Source organism: Lagopus muta, chromosome 1 (genome assembly GCF_023343835.1).
Source record: "Lagopus muta isolate bLagMut1 chromosome 1, bLagMut1 primary, whole genome shotgun sequence".
Classification (NCBI taxonomy): Eukaryota; Metazoa; Chordata; class Aves; order Galliformes; family Phasianidae; genus Lagopus; species Lagopus muta.
The window spans coordinates 138,182,296-138,205,359 of NC_064433.1; the positions used below are offsets into that span (position 1 = coordinate 138,182,296).

The window sequence follows — 23,064 nt, forward strand, 5'->3', positions numbered from 1 at the left end:
CATTTTACTGACTAGCTATATAGTTTAATTCCTTATTTTGCATTTATAAAAGTGTCTGAGGAATCTTTTGTTTCTGTTGATTAATTTTTCTTCAGTGAATTCATCTCAGCTTGGTTAATCAGTTTGCCTTTCATTACAATGCTGCTTAGCCTCAAAAGACACCTCCTTTATAAACCTCTCCTCAGACTCTGAGTTTCTCCAGACTTCTAGACATTTTTATTTGTTCATCAGTTCATTTTATAACACTTCCTCCCCTTCGATTTCCCCCAGTTCTGTCTTTTTAGACTACAAATCTGTTGGTGTTACAACGTTCCAGTTGAACTTGGAGGAGAAAGTGGAAAACTTGCTCCTGAATGATTCAGTTAAGTTCATACATTTACTTCCCTTCCTTCTGAAAGTTACTTACCTGCTTTTTTTTTTCCTTTCTTTCTTAAAATACTCCCATGCACATTTCTACTGAAGGCTTTTGAACTACACAAGCAGTTGTATAATGCTTCTAGTACACATTTAAGACACAGAAGCACTATTTTACCTGACAATAAAACCAATACCATCCCTTATTCAATTGATTCTATTTCAAAAGCCTGTAACTGACCACACTCCCAAAAAGTGGTCAGGTTTCCTAGACCTAGAAATCTAACCTGTCTGAAGCCAGAAAGCAAAAGCTGGGAAGATGCAACTTTTTCCCCACATTCTTCAGTAAGATATGCTTTGAATTCACAATTGTTTTACCTTCTGGATCTTCAGTACAGATGAGAAATAATGGTGTTTTTTTTTAAATCTGGATTTAATCCAGCAGGCATAGATGGTTAACAAACCTACTAAAACACATAAGAAATGACATTTTTTTTTTTCCTCACCAAGGATATTAGTATGTTCACAGTTGTTGCCAGTATAGGTGTCTATATTTCCTATATGTCTGCCCTCACTACCAAATTATGGTGAACTGGTGGGACGTAAAGTTAACATCACCTGTAGGGATGGAGTATTTCTTAGCCCTTCCCCTTAAGGCAGGCCACACGACATTCTTCTGCTTACTTTCCCCAATTATGGAAGGTAACACAGAAGAAACATTTGATGTACCGAGGTCAGAGGAAAAATACACTTGAATGAAGGAAGAAGCTTTATCAGAAAGAACTTATGAATATCTGCTGCATTATCTTGCACAACAGCACAGAATCAGTCTGCATTCTGACGTGGATAGAAGCAAAACAAAAAAAATCAGGGAAAGTAGCAGCATAATTGCTTTGTACTGTTAGAACTAAAACAGTCGGGAAGCTAAATGCAAGTTTTGACTCACAATATTAAGAACTATTAGTAGGCACTGCTCATTGAATAGAAAAAGAAATAACTTCCTGTTGTGTCCAGTGGCAGGCAGGAACAGGCAGGAATCACTGCTTGGCTCTTTGGCTTTCTCTGACCCTTAGGGGGTAAGGGACAGCAGGGAAAAACTGCCCACCAATCAAGGAGAGGGGGGAAAAAAAAAAAAACAACAAAAAAAGATAAATGATTCTAGCCAGCACATACAGTTAAACAAGAGGGCTGGACATCATGGGATATACTCACAGAAATTACTTTAGAGAGCAAGGTAGAGTTGGGACAAGCAGATTTCAGCATTTATCCTTCATTGCTGCCCAGGACCTTTCTCAGTCAACTGCCACCAGCATTAAGATATGCATTTTAATGCTTTCCTAAACTTCACGGCAGGCAGCATGAGCTACAATACTTCAGGGTAGATAAAAGGAAAACATGCACGCAAGTTCTACTGAGTACCAGAGGTTTACATTATGACTGAGAGACTCGAGTGGATTCCTTTTCAGAAGCTATCCTTTTCTTTTTCCAGACGTGATTGGTTAGTCTGTAGCCAGTGACCAGGAGTCAGTTTGGAAGGGAAGTTTTACTAGTTTAAATATCAAGTATTCCCAGATCTTTCTCAGCATGTGTTTTGTATCCAGTGTCCATGGAACACTTGTCCTCACACAAGCATTAGCCAGTGACTATGTCTGTTTGAAGTACAGCATCAGTCAGCGAGCTGGAAGGAATAAACAGAATACACATCAGGAAATAGCGCTCCAAAACCTCAAGTGTGAGTGGAAGCCCCAGATGATCACCTCAAAGAGCTTGCAAGTTAAGTAAAATCATAAATTAAGCAGTGTAAATCAAACAAGAATTAGCAGGCTTTTGACTGCAATTCTATAAACATCTTGAAGGAACTGTGGAGAGCACAGCATGCACTATGCTTTACACACTCATGTGTGAAACATCACAAGTATCCGTGGGTTGCATTTGCTGTAGGTATCACAAAAGCAAACTGTCTAGCTTTGAGTGCTCATGCATGCGAAACCAGTGTGACTGAACAGATGCATCTTAATAAAGAGCTATTTTTGTTTCTACAATGATTCTAACTACTGAGACTACACCCTCCATCAAACCAAACCTAAAATTTCTTCCTATTGTTCAATTAATATTTTGTGGAAGCAAAAAAGGAGTTTTTAACGGAAGTGTAACTTGACCCTACTATTATCAACAACACACACAGCTTCCCACAATATCAACTCTCAAGTGCTGTTCACGCTGGTATCCTCTACCTGTAAACACCTAAATTTGCCTTTCAAAGTCTGTAGGATACTATCGGCACTGTTTCATTTGAAAAATTCAGAATCACGTTATTTCTTCCTCCTCTATTGCTTAGGTTTGCTCTTGTAACAGGCTACCAATTTTTAAAGACTCCTGGGTCACTGGCTAGTCACCAGAACTAGCCTCCTCTAAGGTGGGACGAATTACCAGTCTATTTTTAAACTGCATATCATACTGTCTTCTGCTTCCCTTACAATCATCTGTGCATTGCCCTCAGTCCACAGATAGCTCTCTCTGCATTCCTCTCTTCTTCAGAGCTAGCTGCTATTTTCCTCTTGCCTTTTTTTTTTTTCTTTTTCTTTTTTTGAATAACCTCACACTGCAGATGTTCCAGGAGAACATCTAGAAGGTATTATTCTAGAACAGTGGTTCTTCAGCCTTTTCAGCCTTACTGGTCAGTTCTTCTCTTTATCCACAGTTGGAAACTTTCATTCTTCTCATTCATTCTCATTCATTCTCTTCTTCTCATTTAGAAGATATCTGTACATCTTTATTCTGTGCATGCCATGTCTCCTCTCTAATCACAGTTTCTTTACATTCTTACCTGGACTCCAGATGCATTTCTAGTTCTTGTATTTTCTCTTCTGAAGATTCTACCACTATGCAGCAATAACTTATGCAATAAGTTACTTTTGTCAGGTACCAAGGAGAAGATGCCATCTATAGCCTCTGCATCCCGTCACCTTCATTGTTTCTACAATTCTCCTGGTGTCTCACAGCTGTTCTCAATGCACCAGCCTTCTTTTCTGAAAACTCAACACAAACTTCCCCATTTCTTATTTTTGCATAACTTTAAAAAAAAAAAAAAAAAAAAAAAAGCAACTCCAGAAATGCAAAGTTCAAGTTCCCCAGCAATCTTAGTTTAACTCTAGCAATAACTGCTCTCATATAAGATCATAAATAATTTTGAGTATTGCTGTAAGGGAACACATTATGTATGCATAGCATACATAATAAATCCATTCAATACTAGAAATGTTTTCTCCAAAAGAATAATATTTTTAAGCACTTGATTCTGTTACCATAGCAGAGCATGAAAGTCCTTTACATGAACTTTATTATATTAATTGCATTCTGCTATCAAATAAATTAATATCTATAACCATGGTAACAGTAATGGAAAATTATCAATTAAGAAAAACCACACATGTATTCACTATTTGATAGTAAAGTGCATGTTTGTGATCTACCTGCAGGAAGTTATTGGAAAAGTTTTAGACATAATTTAAAAGATGATATCAGTATGAAACCAAACACGTCTTAAAGCAAGTCATGTCTTTGAAAGATGTCACTAGTTAGATATCTGACTAGTCATCAAGGACCACAAAGGTCTCATGGCTCCATAGGCAATGATGAATTAACTGGCTGATTTTCCAATTCTCACATGTGAAGTAAGATGTATCTCACTAGTCCTTTCTGCTTTTCCCCTCATAGGCGTTACAGGATCAGAGCATCGGGTAATGCTGCCAACACCAAAGCAGCATGACACCATTTTGTTCGAGAAGGACAAAGATGCCAGTTCCTGAAACAAATGTTCTCCAGAACTTTAGTGACCTACAACATTTATGAGCCCTTCTCTACTACAGTGACATCTTAATTATCAGATGAAGGGCTTTGTCTTTTGGAGAGATGTTAAAAATAACCTGTCTGTCTGTGAATGTAAGGACCACACGCATAGCAAGAAAGGACCAAGACACTCCTTACAGAATCATATGCAGACATGAAACACACATTAAATCATACCTGTTTGTTTATGTTGGCCCCCACTTGGATCAACCAATTCAGGCACTGTGGATGTCCTCCAAAAGCAGCAATGTGGGCTGGTGTTTGAGCAAACCGTGTTGTACTGGCATTTACAGAGGCTCCGGCTCTGACTAACTGCATTAGGCACTCCAGCTTTAAAGACATGAAGGAAGAAAAACCAAAAGCTGTTACACAGATGTACCACAGTTGGCATCTGCCAAATACATAAATTAAGTCCAGAAAAACTCAACTTACTAGCAAAACCAAGTGGATGCAAAAAAAAAAAATGGAAAGACGTGAACAATAGGATTTGCCCCCTCCTTCAGTCACACCGCATACCTGAAAAATACTTGATTCTCAACCAAAACTCAATTCCAGCATTTATTTTTTGGAATAAGGGAGAGGGCCCAAATAATACCTCAGAGCTGACCACGAAAGCTATTTGGTTCACTTCTGTTAGTGACAAGTTTCTGATCTAGCAAAGCTGCAAATTTACTATTAAACAGACATTAGCTGATGTTTTGCAAAACAGAAGCATTGTTAGGAGATACACAGACATTTCCAGAAGAGTTTAAATGAAAATGCAAGAAAGTTTTTACATTTCTTTAATGTTTTCCTGAAGTGAGAGAAGCAGATAATTCATTGCAGCTAATACCATTAATACTATGCTAAAAACCTATGCATGCAATCCATTATTCTCACAGTTTTGTTATTACAGGTGAAGAAATGTTAAAAACCAGTACTGCATATTTGTGGCAACACCAAAAAATAAAGCTCTCTTTACTTTAAACAGCAACAACAACAAAAAAATGCAGTGTTGTCAAGCTATATCCTGACTTCTATTTTCCACTGGTACTACCAGAAGTATCCAATATCCAGCTACTATATTTAACTGTTTGCAACATAACATTTGTAGAAGCTACCCGAACTTCAGCCAGGATGACCTCAACTTTCACAAATAGCCTAAAAAAAAAAAAGTTCCTTTCCTGTCAAATAGTAACATTGCCTTGCCATAGACAGGAAAGTTCTACTGCTACCATAAACAATTTAGTCTAGGCTTCCATTTGTTAGGGTTAAAAACAACCCTCCAAAACAACAAAACAAAGAAACATCACATTGACTGCGGTCACTGGTTCACATACAATGAAAACCTCCACGTCAGTGTTTTGCTGTTAAAAATAAAAGTTTATTAGCCATAGAATAGCTACAAAATAAGCTGTTCATAAAGAACATATTTTTCCCCTTATACAATTCAAAGAAACATACTAAGCTTACTCTTTACAAGCAATATTCCTTTGGACGGTAATCACAGAATCATCACAGAATGGTTTGGGTTGGAAGGGACCTTTAAGATCATGTAGTCCCAATCCCCTGCTGTAGGAAGGGACACCTCCCATTGGACCAGGTTGCTCACAGCCCCATCCAGCCTGGCCTTGAATGCTTCCAAGGAGAGTGCATCCACAGCCTCACTGGGCAACCTGTTCCAGTGTCTCGCCACCCTCACTGTAAAGAACTCCTTCCTAATATCTATCTAAATCGACCCTCTTCCAGTTTAAAGCCGTTTTCCCTCATCCTGTCACTGCCTGCCCTTATAGAAAGCCCCTCCCCAGCTTTCCCATAGGCCCCTTCAGGTTCTAGAAGGCTGCTATAAGGTCCACCCCAGAGCCTTCTCTCCTCCAGGCTGAAGAGCCCCAGCTTACGAGTTTAACAAAGTCATACCATTAACTTACCACAAACTAACTGAACTACTACAATTCTAACAGCTCCACCTCCAGAAATCTCAACGTTACTGAAGGAAAAAAATAACCTTCCCCAAAACAAACCAGTACATTTGCTAGGGAAAAAGAAGTTTCATCATACATATTCTTAGAAGTGCTACAATTGTGTTTTTCTAATGCTAAATTACCCAAATAAATTTTATATTTGTTAATCTTAAGACTTCCCTCAGAGTCTACAACCTAGAATCTCAATACTGCTTAAATCATCCTTTAATAATGACTAAGAACTGTAAAGCTGTAATCATTAGTAAGTGATGCAATACAAAAAGCACCAGCTACCCCAAGAGGCTCCTCTGCTTCAAACAAAAATAAAATCCATGCAGTTTTTAGAACACCAGGCCTTTGTTATAATTAATTTGAAAACAGTCAGAGAAACATTACATCTTCAGGAAATATTTCCTGCACAGAAACAGCTGAATCAAATTCCTTAATTACGTAGACACAGTAGCCTGGCAATTGAAAGGGGAAAAGCATTAAAACTGGTGCATCAATGTCATCCCTCACTGTTCAGATTTGCTTTCTAAAAATGCTGCATGATTAATTACAATTCGACTTCATATTTAAACATTCTTTGTGCATAGCTTCCCCATATTTTTCCCTCAGACTCTTCCAAGCATACCAGTGAAAATGCATTTGCAATATCATCTACCTGATGGTCACCCTCTCCCTCCCCCCAGGGCTTTTTTGGGGTTTTAACAACAAAGAGAATGTTTCATCCCCTTAAAAGCTGAAGCAAGGTTCTTCTGCAGCACAGAAGCTCCTACTTAGGATGCTATTAAAAGAGCATGGTAGATTACTTCTGTGCAGAGGAAGAGGCAACACGCAAAAACCAATATCCCACTGGAATATTTTTGCTTTGGATCAGGACATATCAGTTTGTTTTTTTTTTTTTAAATAACATTTTAGAAGATATTTTCCACTGTACTGCTATACCTAAACTGTTTTAACAAAGAAGAAAGACAGGCCTCAATATAAGCCATAATGCTGGCAAAACGCCAGGGAGGCAATGTGTGGTTTTTATTTATCTGTACTACTTTTGTTCCAGAAGAAACAGAATGTACTTACTGTTTTGCTTCCTATAACATAAACAATCAAATGGCAAAAATAGAAGGAGGAAGAGAGCACAAGCAAGCAGATATAAGAAAACAGAAAGGCACGTGCTAGTGGTTACAAAGAATAAAGGTAAGTGTAAGATACCACGGATGTTCAGCCCAGCAAGTAAATTTGAACACGCTGCTATCTAAATCTGTACTGCCTTCTGGAAGAAAAAAAACAGGCCATATTGTCATTAAAATTCCAGATATTGCAACTAGGAATGCTTATCTATCATTGAGAAATGACTCTCCTGGTGTTTCGCTTATTAATTGTAAGGTCCACAGTCATGTTCCAGAGTAAGTTATGTATTTAAAGTGTATGACGTTTTCTTCTTCTAGTCATAGGGTACTATATTTTTATTGATACTAATATTAGATCAGTAATTCCCAAGAAAAAGTTATCTTCTGCACATTCACTTCTAACTTCGCTCCTAAGTTAAATTTTTTGTTCCTTCCCTACTGCAGGGCATCTACAACTCTGTAAAGGAAGGCAGCTCTACCCAGCCTTCTTCCAAAGTAATTTTGCATTGTCCTTTGGTGCACAGAGGGTTTTTTCACCAAGCCCAGACTAACGCTGCTTGTACGTGCGTGCATGTGTGCAGAAAGGGTTTTAGATGTCACTGCTTACAGCAAGTCGTTCCGCAAGGACTTCTTGTAAAGAGGAACTAAATCAGCTTTGTCATTTCAGCCTCTTCCAATCGGTCCTGCCTGCTGAACTGTGCTGCTGAAGCATCCCGTATCAGATCAACAGCCATGAAGTTCAGTTGCCATTTAACTTCTTACAGGCAAAGAAAAACCAAGTGAGAACCCCACAAAATCCAATGTAACAAGTAGCTCTCAGAAGAGAGGAAAGAATGTCATTTAGTAACTCCTAATGAATGTTTCAAAAATAGAAGTTTTAAAGCCCCAGTGTTTTGAGATGCAGACAAACTTCTCATTTGCAAAAATGATGATTTCAAATTTTAGAAAGAACATAAATAACATATGACATGCATATGAATGTCCACTAAAAACAGTTACTGTTTCCCTTTCAGCCATCATCTATTAGCTGGTGAGAAGTCAGTCAAGCACTGTACCTAATTACAGAAATGTAACTTGTCAGAGCGCTGAAACACAGGGGAACATCAGGAAACACTTCTCCCACTGTGAGGTGACTGGTAACTGGAATGGTGAGCAGCCTTCTTCCTTGGAGATCTTCAGAAACCACCTGGACACGATCAACCTGTTCTGGCAGCCCTGCTGCAGCCCAAGGGACCAGAGGGACCCACAGGTCCATTCCTACCTCAGCCTCCCCACGGTTCCATTGCACAGTCTGCCTCAAAGAAACATTACTTAACAAGGCTACAAAGCACGCAGGTATCTTTCACACACAGAGTCCACCTAACCTGTCAGAAAGCTTTTAAAAAGTTTCACTTCACTTGAAAAAAAAAAAAAAAAATTCTCTCTACTTTAATTGCAAGAAGTTTTAAAACAAATCTTTACTTTTTGGTGAGGTACCTAGGAGTGAACATGGCAAATAGGGTAGCTTGCACACTGACTCACTCCCTTTGACAGCTTTCTATGCAAGAATCTCTCCAATAGGAAAGAAGGTACACATGATTTACTTATTCCAGGGGGCTAGCAGAAAACTAAAGTTGCTTAAGGAAAACACAATTGAACATATACTTGCAGGACACTAATGTGACTAACACGCAAGTAAAGGATTCCTTTGATATGCTAAAAGAAACAGAGGGCTGGAGCACTTCTTCTAAGAAAGGTTGAGAGAACTGGGCTAGCTTATCTTGGAAAAGAGAAGGCTCTAGGGAGACCTCATTGTGGCCTTCCAGTACTTGAAGGGAGCATATGAACAGGAAGGGGAACGGCTGTTTATGGGTGGATAGTGATAGGACAAGGGGGAATGGTTTTAAACTGAGTCAAGGCAGGTTTAGGTTAGATGTCAGGAGGAAGTTTTTCACACAGAGGGTGGTGACGCACTGGAACAGGTTGCCCAAGGAGGTTGTGGATGCCCCATCCCTGGAGGCATTCAAGGCCAGGCTGGATGTGGCTCTGGGCAGCCTGGTCTGGTGATTGGCAACCCTGCACATAGCAGGGGGTTGAAACTAGATGATCATTGTTTTCCTTTTTAACCCAGGCCATCCTATGACTCTATGATAAACAAGACAAATATAAAGCTTTAATGTTAAACCAGTATCTTCAGATTTTGTATGAAGACAGATTTGATCTCAAGACAAAACCTAAGTTACTCCACTTTGTTTCTGAACACGGAAGATTACTTTCTGGATAGACAGATTGTCTTGGAGTTTCTGTTGTTTTATTGTTTTTTTTTTTTTTTTTTTTTTTTTTTTTCCTGTGAGACAGTAGGACTACTTAGCTCTGCTTCTAATATATTTCTCAAGCACTGCAGATGAGATCACTTAACATACAGAACCCGTCTCTTAATGTACTCGCCTAAATCGTTACACCTGCGTGAACACATTAATCTTCCTTCCCTGGCACACCATCAATACACAGTAGAAACATGTTAGGAAAAGAAGGGAGAGCGAGAGCACAGAGCATAGGTCCCGGAAAATCAGGAGGCAGAGAAATCACTGAGGAAAAGAAATACGCACCCCCAGGCCTGAACGCTGTGCCGGCTGAAAGCTTATAAACAGGGAACGCCCAGGTCAAATAAATACATTAAGGCACCACTCCTCTTCAGGTTCGAGGTTAGCGATAACCCAAGGGAAGGAGGGCGTTTTAGAAAGCTTCGCATATCTTTTTCCATTCGCAACGAGTTGCTAACGCCCGCATTCGGGCTCGTCAGTCGAACAAAGGTAACGAGGAGCGGGGCGGCTTTTAGCACGGCAGTACAATTCGCACACCGCGGGGCTGCCCGCACCGCCGCCGCTTCACCACCATCGCTCAGGGGCTCTTAGGAGCCGGAGGAACGAGGCCAAGCAAACGCTGCTACCCTGCACCTGAACAGCGCTCTGCCCGCGGGATCCACAAACAACATCCTCAGCTCAACGCTGCCGCTTCTTTTGATTCTCCACCCGCACGGCGACGAAGCCGAAGCGCTTCGCCTCCGAGCCCGAGGGCCGCGCAGGAGGCGCACACAGGCACACTCATCTCCCCAGGCGCCCAGCCAGCCCGTTGCGATAACACGGCCGGCACAACACGACCGTCTCCAGGTGCGGAGGAGCCTGACGGCGACGGCCGAGCCGGGGCCATCGGAGCGAAGGGAAGAGCCCTCCCCGGGGACGACGGGCGCCTTTCCCCAGCCCGGCCGTGGGGGCGGCTCTTCCCAGCGAAGAGGGCACGAACGCCCGGTGCTGACGGGTGCCGCCGCCCCCAGCCCCGCTCTGAAGAGGCAGCGGCGGCGCCTCCCGGCAGCGTGCGAAGGGGTAAAGATGGCGCCGCGCGCCGGCCCGCCGTCCTCCTTCTCCTCCTCCTCTTTCCCTTCGCCTCCCTCCCCCCGCCGCGCCGGGCCCCACCTTGCCGAAGTGCGCGGCCCAGTGGATGGGCGTCCAGCCGTAAAAGGAGTCCTCGGCGGCCAGATCGGAGCGGGGCGCGCTCTGGAGCAACGCGCACAGGGCGGGCAGGTCGCCGTCGCGGCAGGCGCGGTGCAGGGGGAAGCGGAGGGTCAGCAGCTCCTCGCTGGAGAAGCCTGCCTCGGGGCCGGCGCCCAGCGACATGGCGGGCAGGGCGAGGGAAAGCGGCGAGAGGGATGGCAGCGGGGCGAGGGGGGGGAAAGCGGGAAGGAGGGGGAGAGAAGGAGCGAGCGGGCGGGCGGGCCGGCGGGCCGAGACGCGCGGAGTGGGCTGCGAGCGGCGGCGACTGCGGCAGCCGTTACCGCCCGAGCACAAAGGAAGCGGGCGGGGCGGGGCGGCGCCTCCTTGGGCGGGCGCGAGGCAGAGCACGGCGGGAAGCGCGCGGCGGCCCCCGCGCTCCCGGCTCTTCCAATCCGCTTCGCGCTCCGCCGGGATGGGAGGGGGGATGAGGGGGGTTGGGCAGAGCTGGCTGGCGGTGCGCGCGCTGCTGGACCGTTTTTTCCCGTTGCCCGGGGCGGAGGACCTGTTGCCGCCGCCTGAGGGGGCAGCGCGGCGGGGAGATGGGGAGCCCGCGTTCCCGCTTCTCGCCCGGAAACGCAGCGCTGCCTCCAGGCGGACAGCCGTCGGTACGGTGAGCCCCGAGCTGGGCTTGCAGCGCAGCGAGTCTGTCTGACGGCCGTCGTGTGCTGTTAGCGACTGTCAGTGCCCCGGCAGAAGGGATACTTGTCAGTGTGAAGACACGCGCAAGATTAGTTTGAAACCTTGCCTCATCGGCCCCCCCTCTTTTTTTTTTTTTTTTTTTCCAAAATAATAATTATAAATATTAGGACGCTTGAGGGAGGATGGATTACAAATGAGCCCTTCCATAGATGGTGATGCTGAAGCACGAAGAGACCGAGCGCTGTGGCCAAGGGAGGGAGCGCTGCCCACAGCTCCACAGAATCACAGAATGGCCCGGGTGGAAGGGACCTCAAGGATCATGAATCTCCAACCCCCTGCCACAGGCAGGGCCACCAACCTCCCCTTTAATACTAGACCAGGCTGCTCAGGGCCCCATCCAATCTGGCCTTGAACACCTCCAGGGACGGGGCATCCACAACCTCCCTGGGCAGCCTTTTCCAGCACCTCACCACTTTCTCTGTAAAGAACTTCCCCCTCACATCCAACCTAAATCTCCCCTTCTTTAACTTAAAACCATTTTCCCTTGTCCTGCAGTTACCTACCCTTTCAAAGAGTTGATTCCCCTCCTGTTTTAGGTTCCCTTTAGGTACTGAAAGGCTGCAATGAGGTCACCCCGCAGCCTTCTTTTCTCCAGGCTGTACAAGCCCAGCTCCCTCAGCCAGTCTTCGTAGGGGAGGTGCTCCAGTCCTCTGATCATCCCAAAATGGCTTTGAACATCTCCAGGGATGGGGCATGCAAGGCTGCACCTGGCCTTAGCTTTCACAGTTTATCATCCCATACACACTTCTTCTTTTGTGATTTATGTGTATTTTTTCCCCACATCAAACTGCTCTGTTTGATGCTCACTGTTTGACTTGCTTTGGAATTAAATAATGAAGGTACCATATGATAGAACAGTTGAAAGAAGGAAAAAATACATCCGTACCAACAGCTTATGTTATAAAAATGGTAATTACCAGAACGTCTGGTATTAAATGAAACAGCTTCTTCAACTGAAAACAGGCAAGCGGCTTTTACAGTGCATATACACACTAATGTTTGTAGTCACTCGTGTTGTTTATGATTACCATAAAAAGTAATGAATATTAAAAATATATTTTTTTTATGATGATGAACAGAAATTAACCAGTACTTTACTGAGGATTCATATTAAGGATTTGCATATGTTTTGCATCTCTTGCGGGGATATGGAAAGTACCACACCAGGTAGACAGTGGACTTTCTAATTTCCTTATAGAAATTCATTAACTTACTAACTTCCACCACTTCCTGCAAGATAGCTGTGTTCAGTTGCACTCATATTACAAATGAGGAAGTGAAATACCAAGAAAGGAAGTGGTTTAACTGTATTATGCAGGAATTCTGCTTGTGAAACTGAATCCTAGCATCTTTAGTCACCACAGTAAGCAGTCATCCACAGGGACCTTGAAGGCTGTAGAGGGATGACAGAGATCTCATGGAGTTCAACAAGTCGAAGTGCTGAGTCCTGTATCCAGACAGGAGCAATTCCTGGAACCACGACATGCTGGGACCACCCAGCTGGAAAGCAGCTCTGCAAAGAAGGACCTGAGGTTGTGGCAGAGACCCCCCTCTTCTCTGTGCTGCTAAGGTTGCATCTGGAGAACTACTGGGACTCCGGTACAAGAGAGACCTTGACATACTGGAAACAGTGCAATGGAGGGTCACCAAGATGGTTGGAGAATGGAGTGAGGAAAGGCTGAGAGGGCTGAAGCTCTTCAGCCTGGAGGAGACTCAGGGATCTCATCAATGTAACTAAATACCTGAAGGGAGGATGCCAAGAGCATGGAGCCAGGCTCCTTTCAGGGGTGCCAAGTGCCAGAACAAGCAGCAGTGGGCACAGACTGCAATACAGTTTAGTTCAGAGTTCCCTCTGAAGAGCACGCAGCATTTCTGTGCTGTGTGGGTGCTGGAGCACTGGCACAGGCTGCCCAGAGGCTGTAGATTCTCCTCCTTGGAGGCCTCCTAAAGCTGCCTGGCTGTAGGCCCGGGCCCCATGCTCTGGTGGCCCTGATGATGAGGGGATGGGCCGAAGGGACACAGAGGGCCCTGCCAGCCTCAGCCTTCCAGTGAGTCTACAGGCTTAAGTTTTGCAACTAGAATTTTTGTTGTGACGTTAACCTTTTGTATTTCCTTACTGGTTATCTACACCAAATATTCTAAAGTTTCACAGAAATCACTGGTTCTGGTATTATGCTGCATGTTATAAGATAAAATTCTTTAAGTAGTATAAATATTATGCTTACTGTATTACTTACACAACAAAATATATTCCTAATTTCTTATGTTTCAGAAGAGTTCAACCACTAAGTTTAGTTGCCCACATATATGTGTGTTTTGAAAAAAAAATTGTTATTTGCAAGCCTATTTGCATTAATTTTGTCCTCTTTCTATTCCTGGTCTTTCAAGGGAAGTGAGAAGCTTTCTGTCTCTGTCAGTTCAAGGAGGTGGGCCTTCTGCTTACTCAGGAGTTTAACAGAACAGCATTTCCCCCAAGGAAGTAACAGAAAAGATGCAGTTTTATTTTAGCTGGTTTTACTTTTATGTTCTCTTTTGCCTCAAGGTTGTGAAATGAAATAAAATAAAATAGTCCGTAAATGAGGACTTCTTGAATATTCAGTAGAGTCTAATAAGTATACATTTAGATACCAAATACATTATTTTAAAGTGTTCTGTGAAAATGTATCTCCTGAGCTCTGGTAAGGCTGCATCTTGAGTACTGTGTTCAGTTTTGGGCCCCTCTCTACAAGAAAGACATTGGGGCCCTGGAACATGTTCAGAGAAGGGCAGTGAAGTTGTGCGGGGTCTGGAGCACAGATCTTATGGGGAGCAGCAGAGGGAGCTGGGATTCTTCAGCCTAGAGAAGAGGAGGATCAGGGAAGACCTCATTGTTCTCTACAATTACCTGAAAGGAGGTTATAGGAAAGTGGAAATCAGCTTCTTCTCCTGGGTAACAGTGATAGGACGAGAGGGAATGGCCTCAAGTTGCATCAGGGTTCAGGTTTGATATTACAAAAAGCTTCTTATCTGGGAAAGCAGCCAGGCAATGGAACAGGATGCCCAGGGAGGTGGTTGAGTCACTGTCCCTGGACTTGTACAAGAAACATTTAGGTGTGGTACTAAGAAACATGGTTTAGTGGGCAACATTTGTGGTGGATGGTTGGGCTAGATAATCTTAGAGGTCTTTTCCAACCTTAATGATTCCATGATTTACACAACTCTGTAATGTACTCTGCGTTTTCTATGTGCCATTCTTGTACAAATTAATTACATTTGCTGATTTTTCTTTGCAGGAAGGTTGAAGATGGAGGACTTTATGATAACTCACACAGAATGGTCTTGGGTATTTTTGTAAAAAAAAACAAAAAACCACCACCACTCCAACTTTGGAATTTAATAGAATACATTCTTTGTTCAAATCCCTCCTTCTTTCTTATGGAGAGCTTGCACTGGTTAACATTTAGAGTTTTATTTAGTTGCCATACATACTTGTCTAGTGCCATTTGAGACGCCCAAGAGTATTCTTGCCTGTTGCCAACTGCTGCAGGAAAATGGTACAAGCTTATATAGGTTCCCTGCCACTGTACAGAGCTAACGTATCTCTGAATAACAGCCTTGTTAGGTTGCATTAAGAATCTACATTCTGACAAATAGGCCCTTCTTGAATATCATTTACATTGATGAGCCTGGTCACACAGGGACTTCTTCACATTTTATCTGGAACTGATTCCCTTAAAACAACCTGTATTTGTAGGAGTTTGTCGTGCAAATTCATGCTGTCCAAGTACAAAAGGACAAACTAATTCTGACATTATTCATCATTCATTTTATTTTGGAAATCTGTGAACTGCGGTGAAAATGTAGCATCTCTTTAGATGCCATGTATTTATTTTAGCAACGGTGAGAAACTTTCTATAATTTCCTTAGTGTAAATAGAATCTGACTCATCATCTTCAGAGACGAGTTCAAAGTTTAGGTTTACTTCCTGGGTTTTTTTACACTTAAGACCATGACTGAGCACTGCACCACTTGACTTACTTTGTTCATTCTTTTGTGGATTTTTTTCTATCTTCACCTTTCTTCCATAAGACCAACTGTTCTGTTGTGTTTGCTCCTAAAACAGTGTGGCAAATCAACATTACTCTTTCTGGTGGAAGTTACTGGGAGAAGCAGCTGAATTCTTTTTGTAAAAAGTTAATTTAATAAACATAGAAGCATTAAAGCCCAAGTGCTAAAATTAAATTTGCATAGTATGTGAGGCCTCTCAGAGCACAAAGACCAGAAAATTAATAGCAGCAGTAGCTGCTTACATGGAAAGAAAGCCATGAGTGGAAAAAGAGCAAACTGAAAGTTCTTTGTCCTCCTTTCCAGCCCTCAGTTCTCAGAATTTTGTTTGGCAAGGAAAGCAGGGAATCTGTCTGACTTTCAAATAATTACTGACGTATTACTCCATTGCAGGCAAGTAGCAAAGAGCAGCTGCTTATTGCAGCCGGAGCCAAACTCTCCCTTTGCCATCCCCCATTTCTTCCTGCCTTCCCTGGAGAAAACTATCTCGCTGTTAAGTAAACTAGGATTGGTTTGCAAGATATATTAAGATTACATTAGAAAAATATTTACTTACATATGAAGGAGCCTTTTAAAAAATCTTCATTGCTTAGGAAACAATGTGATTTAGTGGGTAAAAAATAAAAACAGATTTGTTACCCTGCAGTTGTAAAGCTGCCGTCTTTTACGAGCCTGGGAAGAGTGACCTTATTCATTGTGAGTTTTTGCCAGTTCTGCCTCCACGCAACTAATTCTTCTCCTGATTCATGGTGGGACTTATCTGGGCCATGTTTAAAGAGGTCTGCTGCCTGACAGTAAAGGAGTTGATTATGATTTTTGGCTTATTGACAACCTGTCCTTCACTTTTCAACATTCCTTACAAGGTTTAACTGAAAATCAAGATTTCTTGAGAGAGAAAATACCTGTTAAAAACAAACAACCAAACAAAAAATCCAACAAGAACCACAACAACAACCTGTAAGAAATGGATATCAAACCATTTCAATTTGTACTGAGCCTAAAGCACTGCAATAAAAAGGTCCTTCAGCGTTCTTGTCTTCCAATAAATAAATAAATAAATAAATAAATAATCTGCAACGTTACCTGAACACTGAAAGTTCATTTCTCCAGTTATGGTCCACACTGAAGATGAATATAAAACTGAATTCCCAAGCACTTTTATTCATTAACAAACTTCCATCAGAAAAAAAAAAGAAGTGTGTGTATGTGTGTGTGTGTGTGTGTAGGAGTGTTGCTCAAGTTTCTCTTTATGCAATTCACATGATGACTCCCTGAATTCCTCCTGATACTTCATTAGAGATGCTGTCTTCCTCCCTTGTTAAGCACTAGTGAGTAGTTGCTGTGTTCCGCCCTGCTGTGCAGCGGTGGAGGAAGCAACCTGTCCGTGTTACTCTGTGCTCTGTGCTACGTTGAGATGTAAGGAATGCTAATGACTGTGTGAAAATTTCATCTCTCGCATCCAGAAGGATACTGCAGGGTGCTGCATATTGCAGCTCTTGGAATTCATGGCTGCAGCTGTGGAGTGTATGCAACTGAGCATGATAAATCACACCAAACAAATCTTTCTACATTAAGAATATCTTTACAGTTACTGTGTACTATTCTGTTTTGCACTTGGGTGGAAGCTTGAAGAAATATATTAGGTAATATTTATTTAAGTGTTAAATGAAATAACAAATAAATCCATGACATGACTGCATTTACACGGATCTGGAATTGATAAATCATCTGATTTTCCAATTCCATAATCTGGAAATCTTTCCACGGGGAAAGAAAAACACGTATTGAAGTGAAAAATGTCATATCCTCTTACAAAGAGAACAAACAAAAGTCTTGAGAAAGATGAAGAGTATGACACGTCTATTTCTAAGCCTGGCAAGTATTCTTGAAACCCTCAACCTGAGATTAGCTGCTATGTTTGAGGGTTTAAGTCTACTCATTTCAGAAAGAACGTGCTTCTGTCCTAACTGTGGTTTAATCAAGCAATCATAGCTCCATCTTTTTGTTAAAGAAGATGGTGTCTGGTGTTTTTCTTCATGAAACAGAGTAAAAAGACAGGCAGTTTACATTACGAGGTTTCTCTAGCTAGCATAGTATGAAAGGAGCCATCTTGTGGTTGTCTATTCTGCAAACAAAATGTTGCTACAGTATTGCCTTGAAAAGCTGAAGTTACCTCTATAGTTCTATGCTATATATACAGAACTACCTCTATAGTTCCGTGACAATTTTTCTTCTACCTGTTTAGAAATGTTGCATTTTGAGTAAAACTGTTTTCACTCAATCTTTTTCATTCCATCAGATTTCTTATTCTACCAGGCGTTCAATCTAGCCAAACAGAATTAAACTTTGTATGTTCATTCTACGTCCTCTATTAGTCAACCCACACCAATATTTACCAGTCCTCTGAGTTCTTACACCCTTTAATTTGAACTCTAAGTTCTGCTTTAAACTGCAGTCAATCGTATCTCTGAAATACGACTCTCTTAGTAGAACTGATTCCTAAGTAAGTGACAAATTATTATTTTTTTAATAATATCCATTAAGATGTAATCTTTGGGAACTATGTGTATTCCAGATGCAAAACTGAAACAAACCAACCTTCAGATTTGACCTGGGGAGACAACATTTGATAATCAGTCTGATAAATGATAAATCAGTCTGATTTCTTGGCCTTTTTGATAATACACAATGACACTTGGATTAATCTTCACAATCCTGAGCAGATATAGGTAAATCTATTTCATATATATTAGCTCACTGATGTTTGTATTAGTTTAGTTATATCTATTTAAAAAATCCCCTAGATAACTCAGAAGTTATGTATAAATAACAAGCCTAAATCATAACTCCTGAAGTTCCTAAAGTGGAACATTTTTAGACAAAAATCTGATTTCTTTAGAATTGTTTTAATTAATTCATTAATAACAGTAAAATTAAAAGTCTAATTCAAATTTTTGGACGCTAACAATTTTATGTCCTTCTTATATTGTAGCACCCAAACCTGCCCCCAGTGCTGGAGGCGAGGCCACCCACCGCAGAGCACAGTGAGACAACGCCTCCCCTCGCCCAGTGGCAGTGCTGGGCCTGCTGCCTGCCAGGGCACTGTGGACCCTTTGCCTGCCAGGGCACACTGCTGGCTCACATTCAACTTGCCACAGCCCCCATATCACTTTGCATGGGGCTGCTCTCCATCTTCTTGTCTTTAGTCCGTGCTTAGATCCGATGTTGCCTCATCCCAGATGCAGAATCCAGCTCTTGCTCTTGTGGAATTTCATGCAGTTGGTGATTGCCCAGCTCTCCAATGTACCAAGATCTCTCTGCAGAGCTTCTCTGCCCTCAAGGGAGTCAACAGCTCCTTCTCGATGCCATCTGCAAGCTTATTTAGTATACCTTCAAGAAACATATCCAAGTAATTAATAGAAACATTGAATAGAATTGGACTTAAAATGGAGCCGTGTGAAGCCCACCGCTGACAGACGTAGCCCAACCCATCAGCCAACTATTCACCTGTCATGATATGTTTTTGCCTAGCTGTATGCTGGACATGTTGTCCATCAGGATACTGTGAGAAACAGTATTGAAAGCTTTGCTGTCATCCAAAAATATTGCACAGAATGTCATCCTTTCGTTGATTGGATCTCCTTTAGTAAAGTGAGCCTCTGTGTATTTCTGAAGACAACCACGGCAGTGATCAAGGTTCACAGACTGACCTCTGTCTCTGCGTATTTGAGTGGGACTTGAAAATTCATTTTTTATGCATTTCTATGATAATATGGATTTACTTCAGTAAAACTGAAGTCAGACTTAAGTACCAGGCTGATGTAATTATACAGTTTCTTTGATATTAAGAAGGATGAAAGTCAAGAACTTTTACAATTATGGTATATTGTGGAGGAGAATAAATACTCATTCCAAGAATCATGGAATATAATGAATTTAAAACAGGATCAATTGTGAAAACAGACCTCTGAGAGACTTATGTGTCCTCATTTAACAACAGAACTGAATTTAGTTTATTAGAATTATTTGGATTCAACTTCCAGAAATTTCTTGTTGGGGAATTTTGTAGTCAGATATATTTTTAGTTTGAGTTTTTCTACAGAGGTCAGTATTTCCACATCAATAAACAAGAAGTAGGGTAAGATTTTCCCTGGGTATAAAAAAATCACTTCTGTCTACTGCTAAGGAGGCTTACAGCAGATCAATCATAATGGTACCTTCATAAATTTTATGCATGCTTTCTCTTCTGCTAGTTGGGATTTCGTTGATTCTACAACCAGAAATTGTCTTATTCAAATGGCAAGGAAAGAACTAGAAGGATCTGAAGGAGAATATTGCAATACCCTCATCAATAGTAAACTACTGGCCTACTAAAAATGAAATGAAATCCTTTTGGTACCTTCTCCTTTCTCCTATGAAGAAGGGTTGAGAGAACTGGGCTAGCTTAGCTTGGAGAAGAGAAGGCTCCGGAGAGACCTCAGTGTGGCCTTCCAGTACTTGAAGGGAACATATGAACAGGAGGGGGTACGACTGTTTACATGGGTTGATACATGGGTGAGATAGGACAAGGGGGAATGATTTTAAACCGAGACAGAGAAGGTTTAGGTTGGATATTAGGAGAAAGTTTTCCACTCAGAGGATGGTGATGCACTGCAACAGGTTGCCCAAGGAGGTTGTGGATGCCCCATCTGTGGGGCAGGCATCTTGTGCCTGTTTTCACTTTCTGTCACTTACTTTTCCTTCCTCTTTTTATAAAACCTTAATCTGAAGAAGCATGGCATTTTTTATTTATTTTTTTTAACTTTTTTTGTAGATGGTAGACATCATTTGAAACAGCTGAACACTGCTGGAAGCCTGTTGAACAGCCTCACTTCTTGCAGACGTCAGCTTGTTCTTCACCGGTGTCGTCTCTTCTATAGTAGCTGAGTTCTAGTTCAGATCTAATCGGAGTTGTGTTTTCATTGACCTCCCCAAAATAAACAGAACCAAACTGAAATACTGCTTTGTTCATTAGATTGGGAATTTTATTAGATAAACCTTTACCAGTGATAACTGCTTGTCTGGACTGAAGAAATGGCTACTTCCCAATTTCAGCTATGTTGTCTTTTACTGTGGAAACTTTGCCTTATGTGCAACTTCAGAACATTCTTCCTGTATCTGCTAGGAATGTTAGAATAATTTCTGAAATCATACAATTCTGAGCAGAAATTACCAATACTGGCCTTAAAGCCTTTAGCAGTGTAAAACAGGAGGTTTACCTGTAAGATCCCCATGTAATAGTATTTATTCTAGCAGATGTCTCACCTTCCAGCTGTAGTAGCGACGTACTTAACAGTGAAATTCAGTACCCTCACATGCTGATATTCTTTTCACTGACCATACTTTCTCTAACAAATACACTGATATTTTAGGGGGAAAAGAAGATGTGCTGCCATTCTGAAGATGTTTGTGAAATTAGCCTTAGCAGGCTTTCTGGAGCATCTTACACAGAAGCTTAAATCACAGCCATTATTTATACCAACATTAAGTAATTGTGTAACCCAAAGGAATGGCAATTTGTTATTTTAAGCAATCAGACAGGGCATAAGAGACTTTCTGATACCACATGATGGCATGATTTAATGCTGAAATCTTTAGTCATACCATGTTTAAAAATGATAGATAGTGGATATTGAGCTCAATGTCTAAGATGAATTATCTCTTTTGAAACAGTTTTTTTTTCCCCCATGTGGGAAATAATTGTTTGCCTACAACAGTAAGCAGATGGATTACCACACTTGCAAAACAGCCTTAACTTTCAAGTTTTGGAGAAGCTGATGAAATATCCAAATAATTAAGATACCAGCTTGCATTATAACATGTCAAGTTTGCTTCATTTGTTCTTATAGATTTTCCTGGATAAGATTTATATGTGCAGATTAAAAAATGCTTCATGCTACTATTGAGAGTAGCTTATTGAGAGTAGCTGAAATCCTCTTCAAATAGCAGTTAAGTTTCTTAAAAACTTTATTGTGTCTGGAACTAGGTCCATATCCACTAGGAAAATAAAGAGGAAGACTGCTGGGTTTCCATAGTTTTCCAGTGTTTGTAAGGCTAAATATTATTTATGTGAATTACTCGACTGCTACAAAAGCTATGAGTATGGAAACGTGTAAAGAAAAGCTTACATGTTTCTGTGATACTTGAACCACAAAAAATGTTTGATATTAAAACTGTAATGTACTCTTGAAGTGTATTACCACTGTAAAAATGAACAAAAAGTTACAAAAATGTATGAATTGTTGTATGTTTGGGAAACACTTTGGGTTTTTTTCTCAATGAAATGCTAGGGAAAGAAGCCTGTCAGTGCAGGGGAGACCTTTGGCTCAAACAACTCCAAGTATTAATGCTGGGAGAAAAAGAAAAGAAAAAAAAAAAGAAATGGAAGGAATTCCAGGCAGTTGTAATACATATAGTTGTAGAAAGTAATAGTTCATTGCTTCCTATGAGTGTAACAGTACGTGAAATTTTGGCAAAATAAGGCAACATTTATTAACTTGTTTTCTCAGCTTAATGCAATTTATGATTAGTATTCAAGTTTCATAGATTGAAACCTGAACGCAGTGTTCACCTGCATGTTGGAATCAGGTTGGAACAGTTTTTCTTTAAGAAAAAAACATATTTTCTGTTTTTTTTTGGTGTGTGCAACCTCGAACTCGTGGATTTCCACCGTCTCACCAGATGACTGCTGTCACTATTTTCCAAAGGAATAACAACGCTGCCATTTTCTTCCTGTTCTATAGAACATTTCTGCTGCATTTTGTAGAGAATAATTAAGGTAAGTAATGATTAACATTCACCTCACTGAAGCTCAGGTTACAGCCTATTAGTTTTGCAAGTGTGAATGGTGCTTTTTCCCCCAGTATTACTGTTGGCTATTTTGCATGGTCCCAGCTGAACATATCGGCAGTTTGGGATTCCTGTCTGAACAGATTCACTATGTGGACACTCTTCTTCCCCATGTTCAGTTTTCTTTTGTCTGGCTAGCACTACCATGGTAAAGGTGAACCTTTACCCACTCTTGAGGCAGGCAAAGAGAAAGTCAGCTATTTTTAAGTGCTTATTCTAGCTGGGGATTCCCCCTAACCCCAGCTGCTCTGTATATGTGTCAAGGCACCTTATGGGTTTAAAAACATCCAAAGCTGGATGTTGCAGTGCGCCACGTCACAATGTCTTAATCTGTTTGTAGAATAAGTGTGTAAATTTTTTGATGGTGCCAAAGTGAAGAATGAAGTTCTTCCTTTGTAAAACAAAAGACATGGCAAAGACAGCATAAAATGGCACTACTGTTGGTGGTTTTAAAGGTTCTTGAATAAAACTGTTGAGATGTCTGACCTCAGAAGTTAAAGTTACATATGTACCCTGTGTATTTAAACCTTATTTTGGAATATGAATGCTTTCCAAAGTATATAAAGCTTGATACAAAAAAATAAAGTGTATTTAAACTTTTCAATTTTGGGGTAAAAAGCTTTATGAACT

At 41.3% G+C, this 23,064-nt stretch overlaps 1 protein-coding gene and 1 long non-coding RNA gene across 2 annotated transcripts in view; one reads left to right on the top strand and one right to left on the bottom strand.

Annotated features, from left to right (window-relative positions):
• The window catches only part of ANKRD10 (ankyrin repeat domain 10), a 34,244-nt gene extending 23,170 nt beyond the window's left edge, over window positions 1-11,074 (bottom strand). Inside the window, exons 1-2 of the mRNA XM_048950175.1 lie at window positions 10,726-11,074; window positions 4,381-4,533 (exon numbers count right to left, since the gene is read on the bottom strand). Coding sequence (XP_048806132.1) covers window positions 4,381-4,533; window positions 10,726-10,926 — 354 coding nt within the window. The 5' untranslated portion in view covers window positions 10,927-11,074. The remainder of the gene's footprint in view (window positions 1-4,380; window positions 4,534-10,725) is intronic.
• A 192-nt stretch (window positions 11,075-11,266) lies between these two features.
• On the top strand, window positions 11,267-21,983 carry LOC125695580 (uncharacterized). Its single transcript, XR_007378012.1, has 2 exons — window positions 11,267-18,275; window positions 18,539-21,983. It is a non-coding gene; the product is annotated as an uncharacterized LOC125695580 (long non-coding RNA).
• Window positions 21,984-23,064: the final 1,081 nt, after the last annotated feature.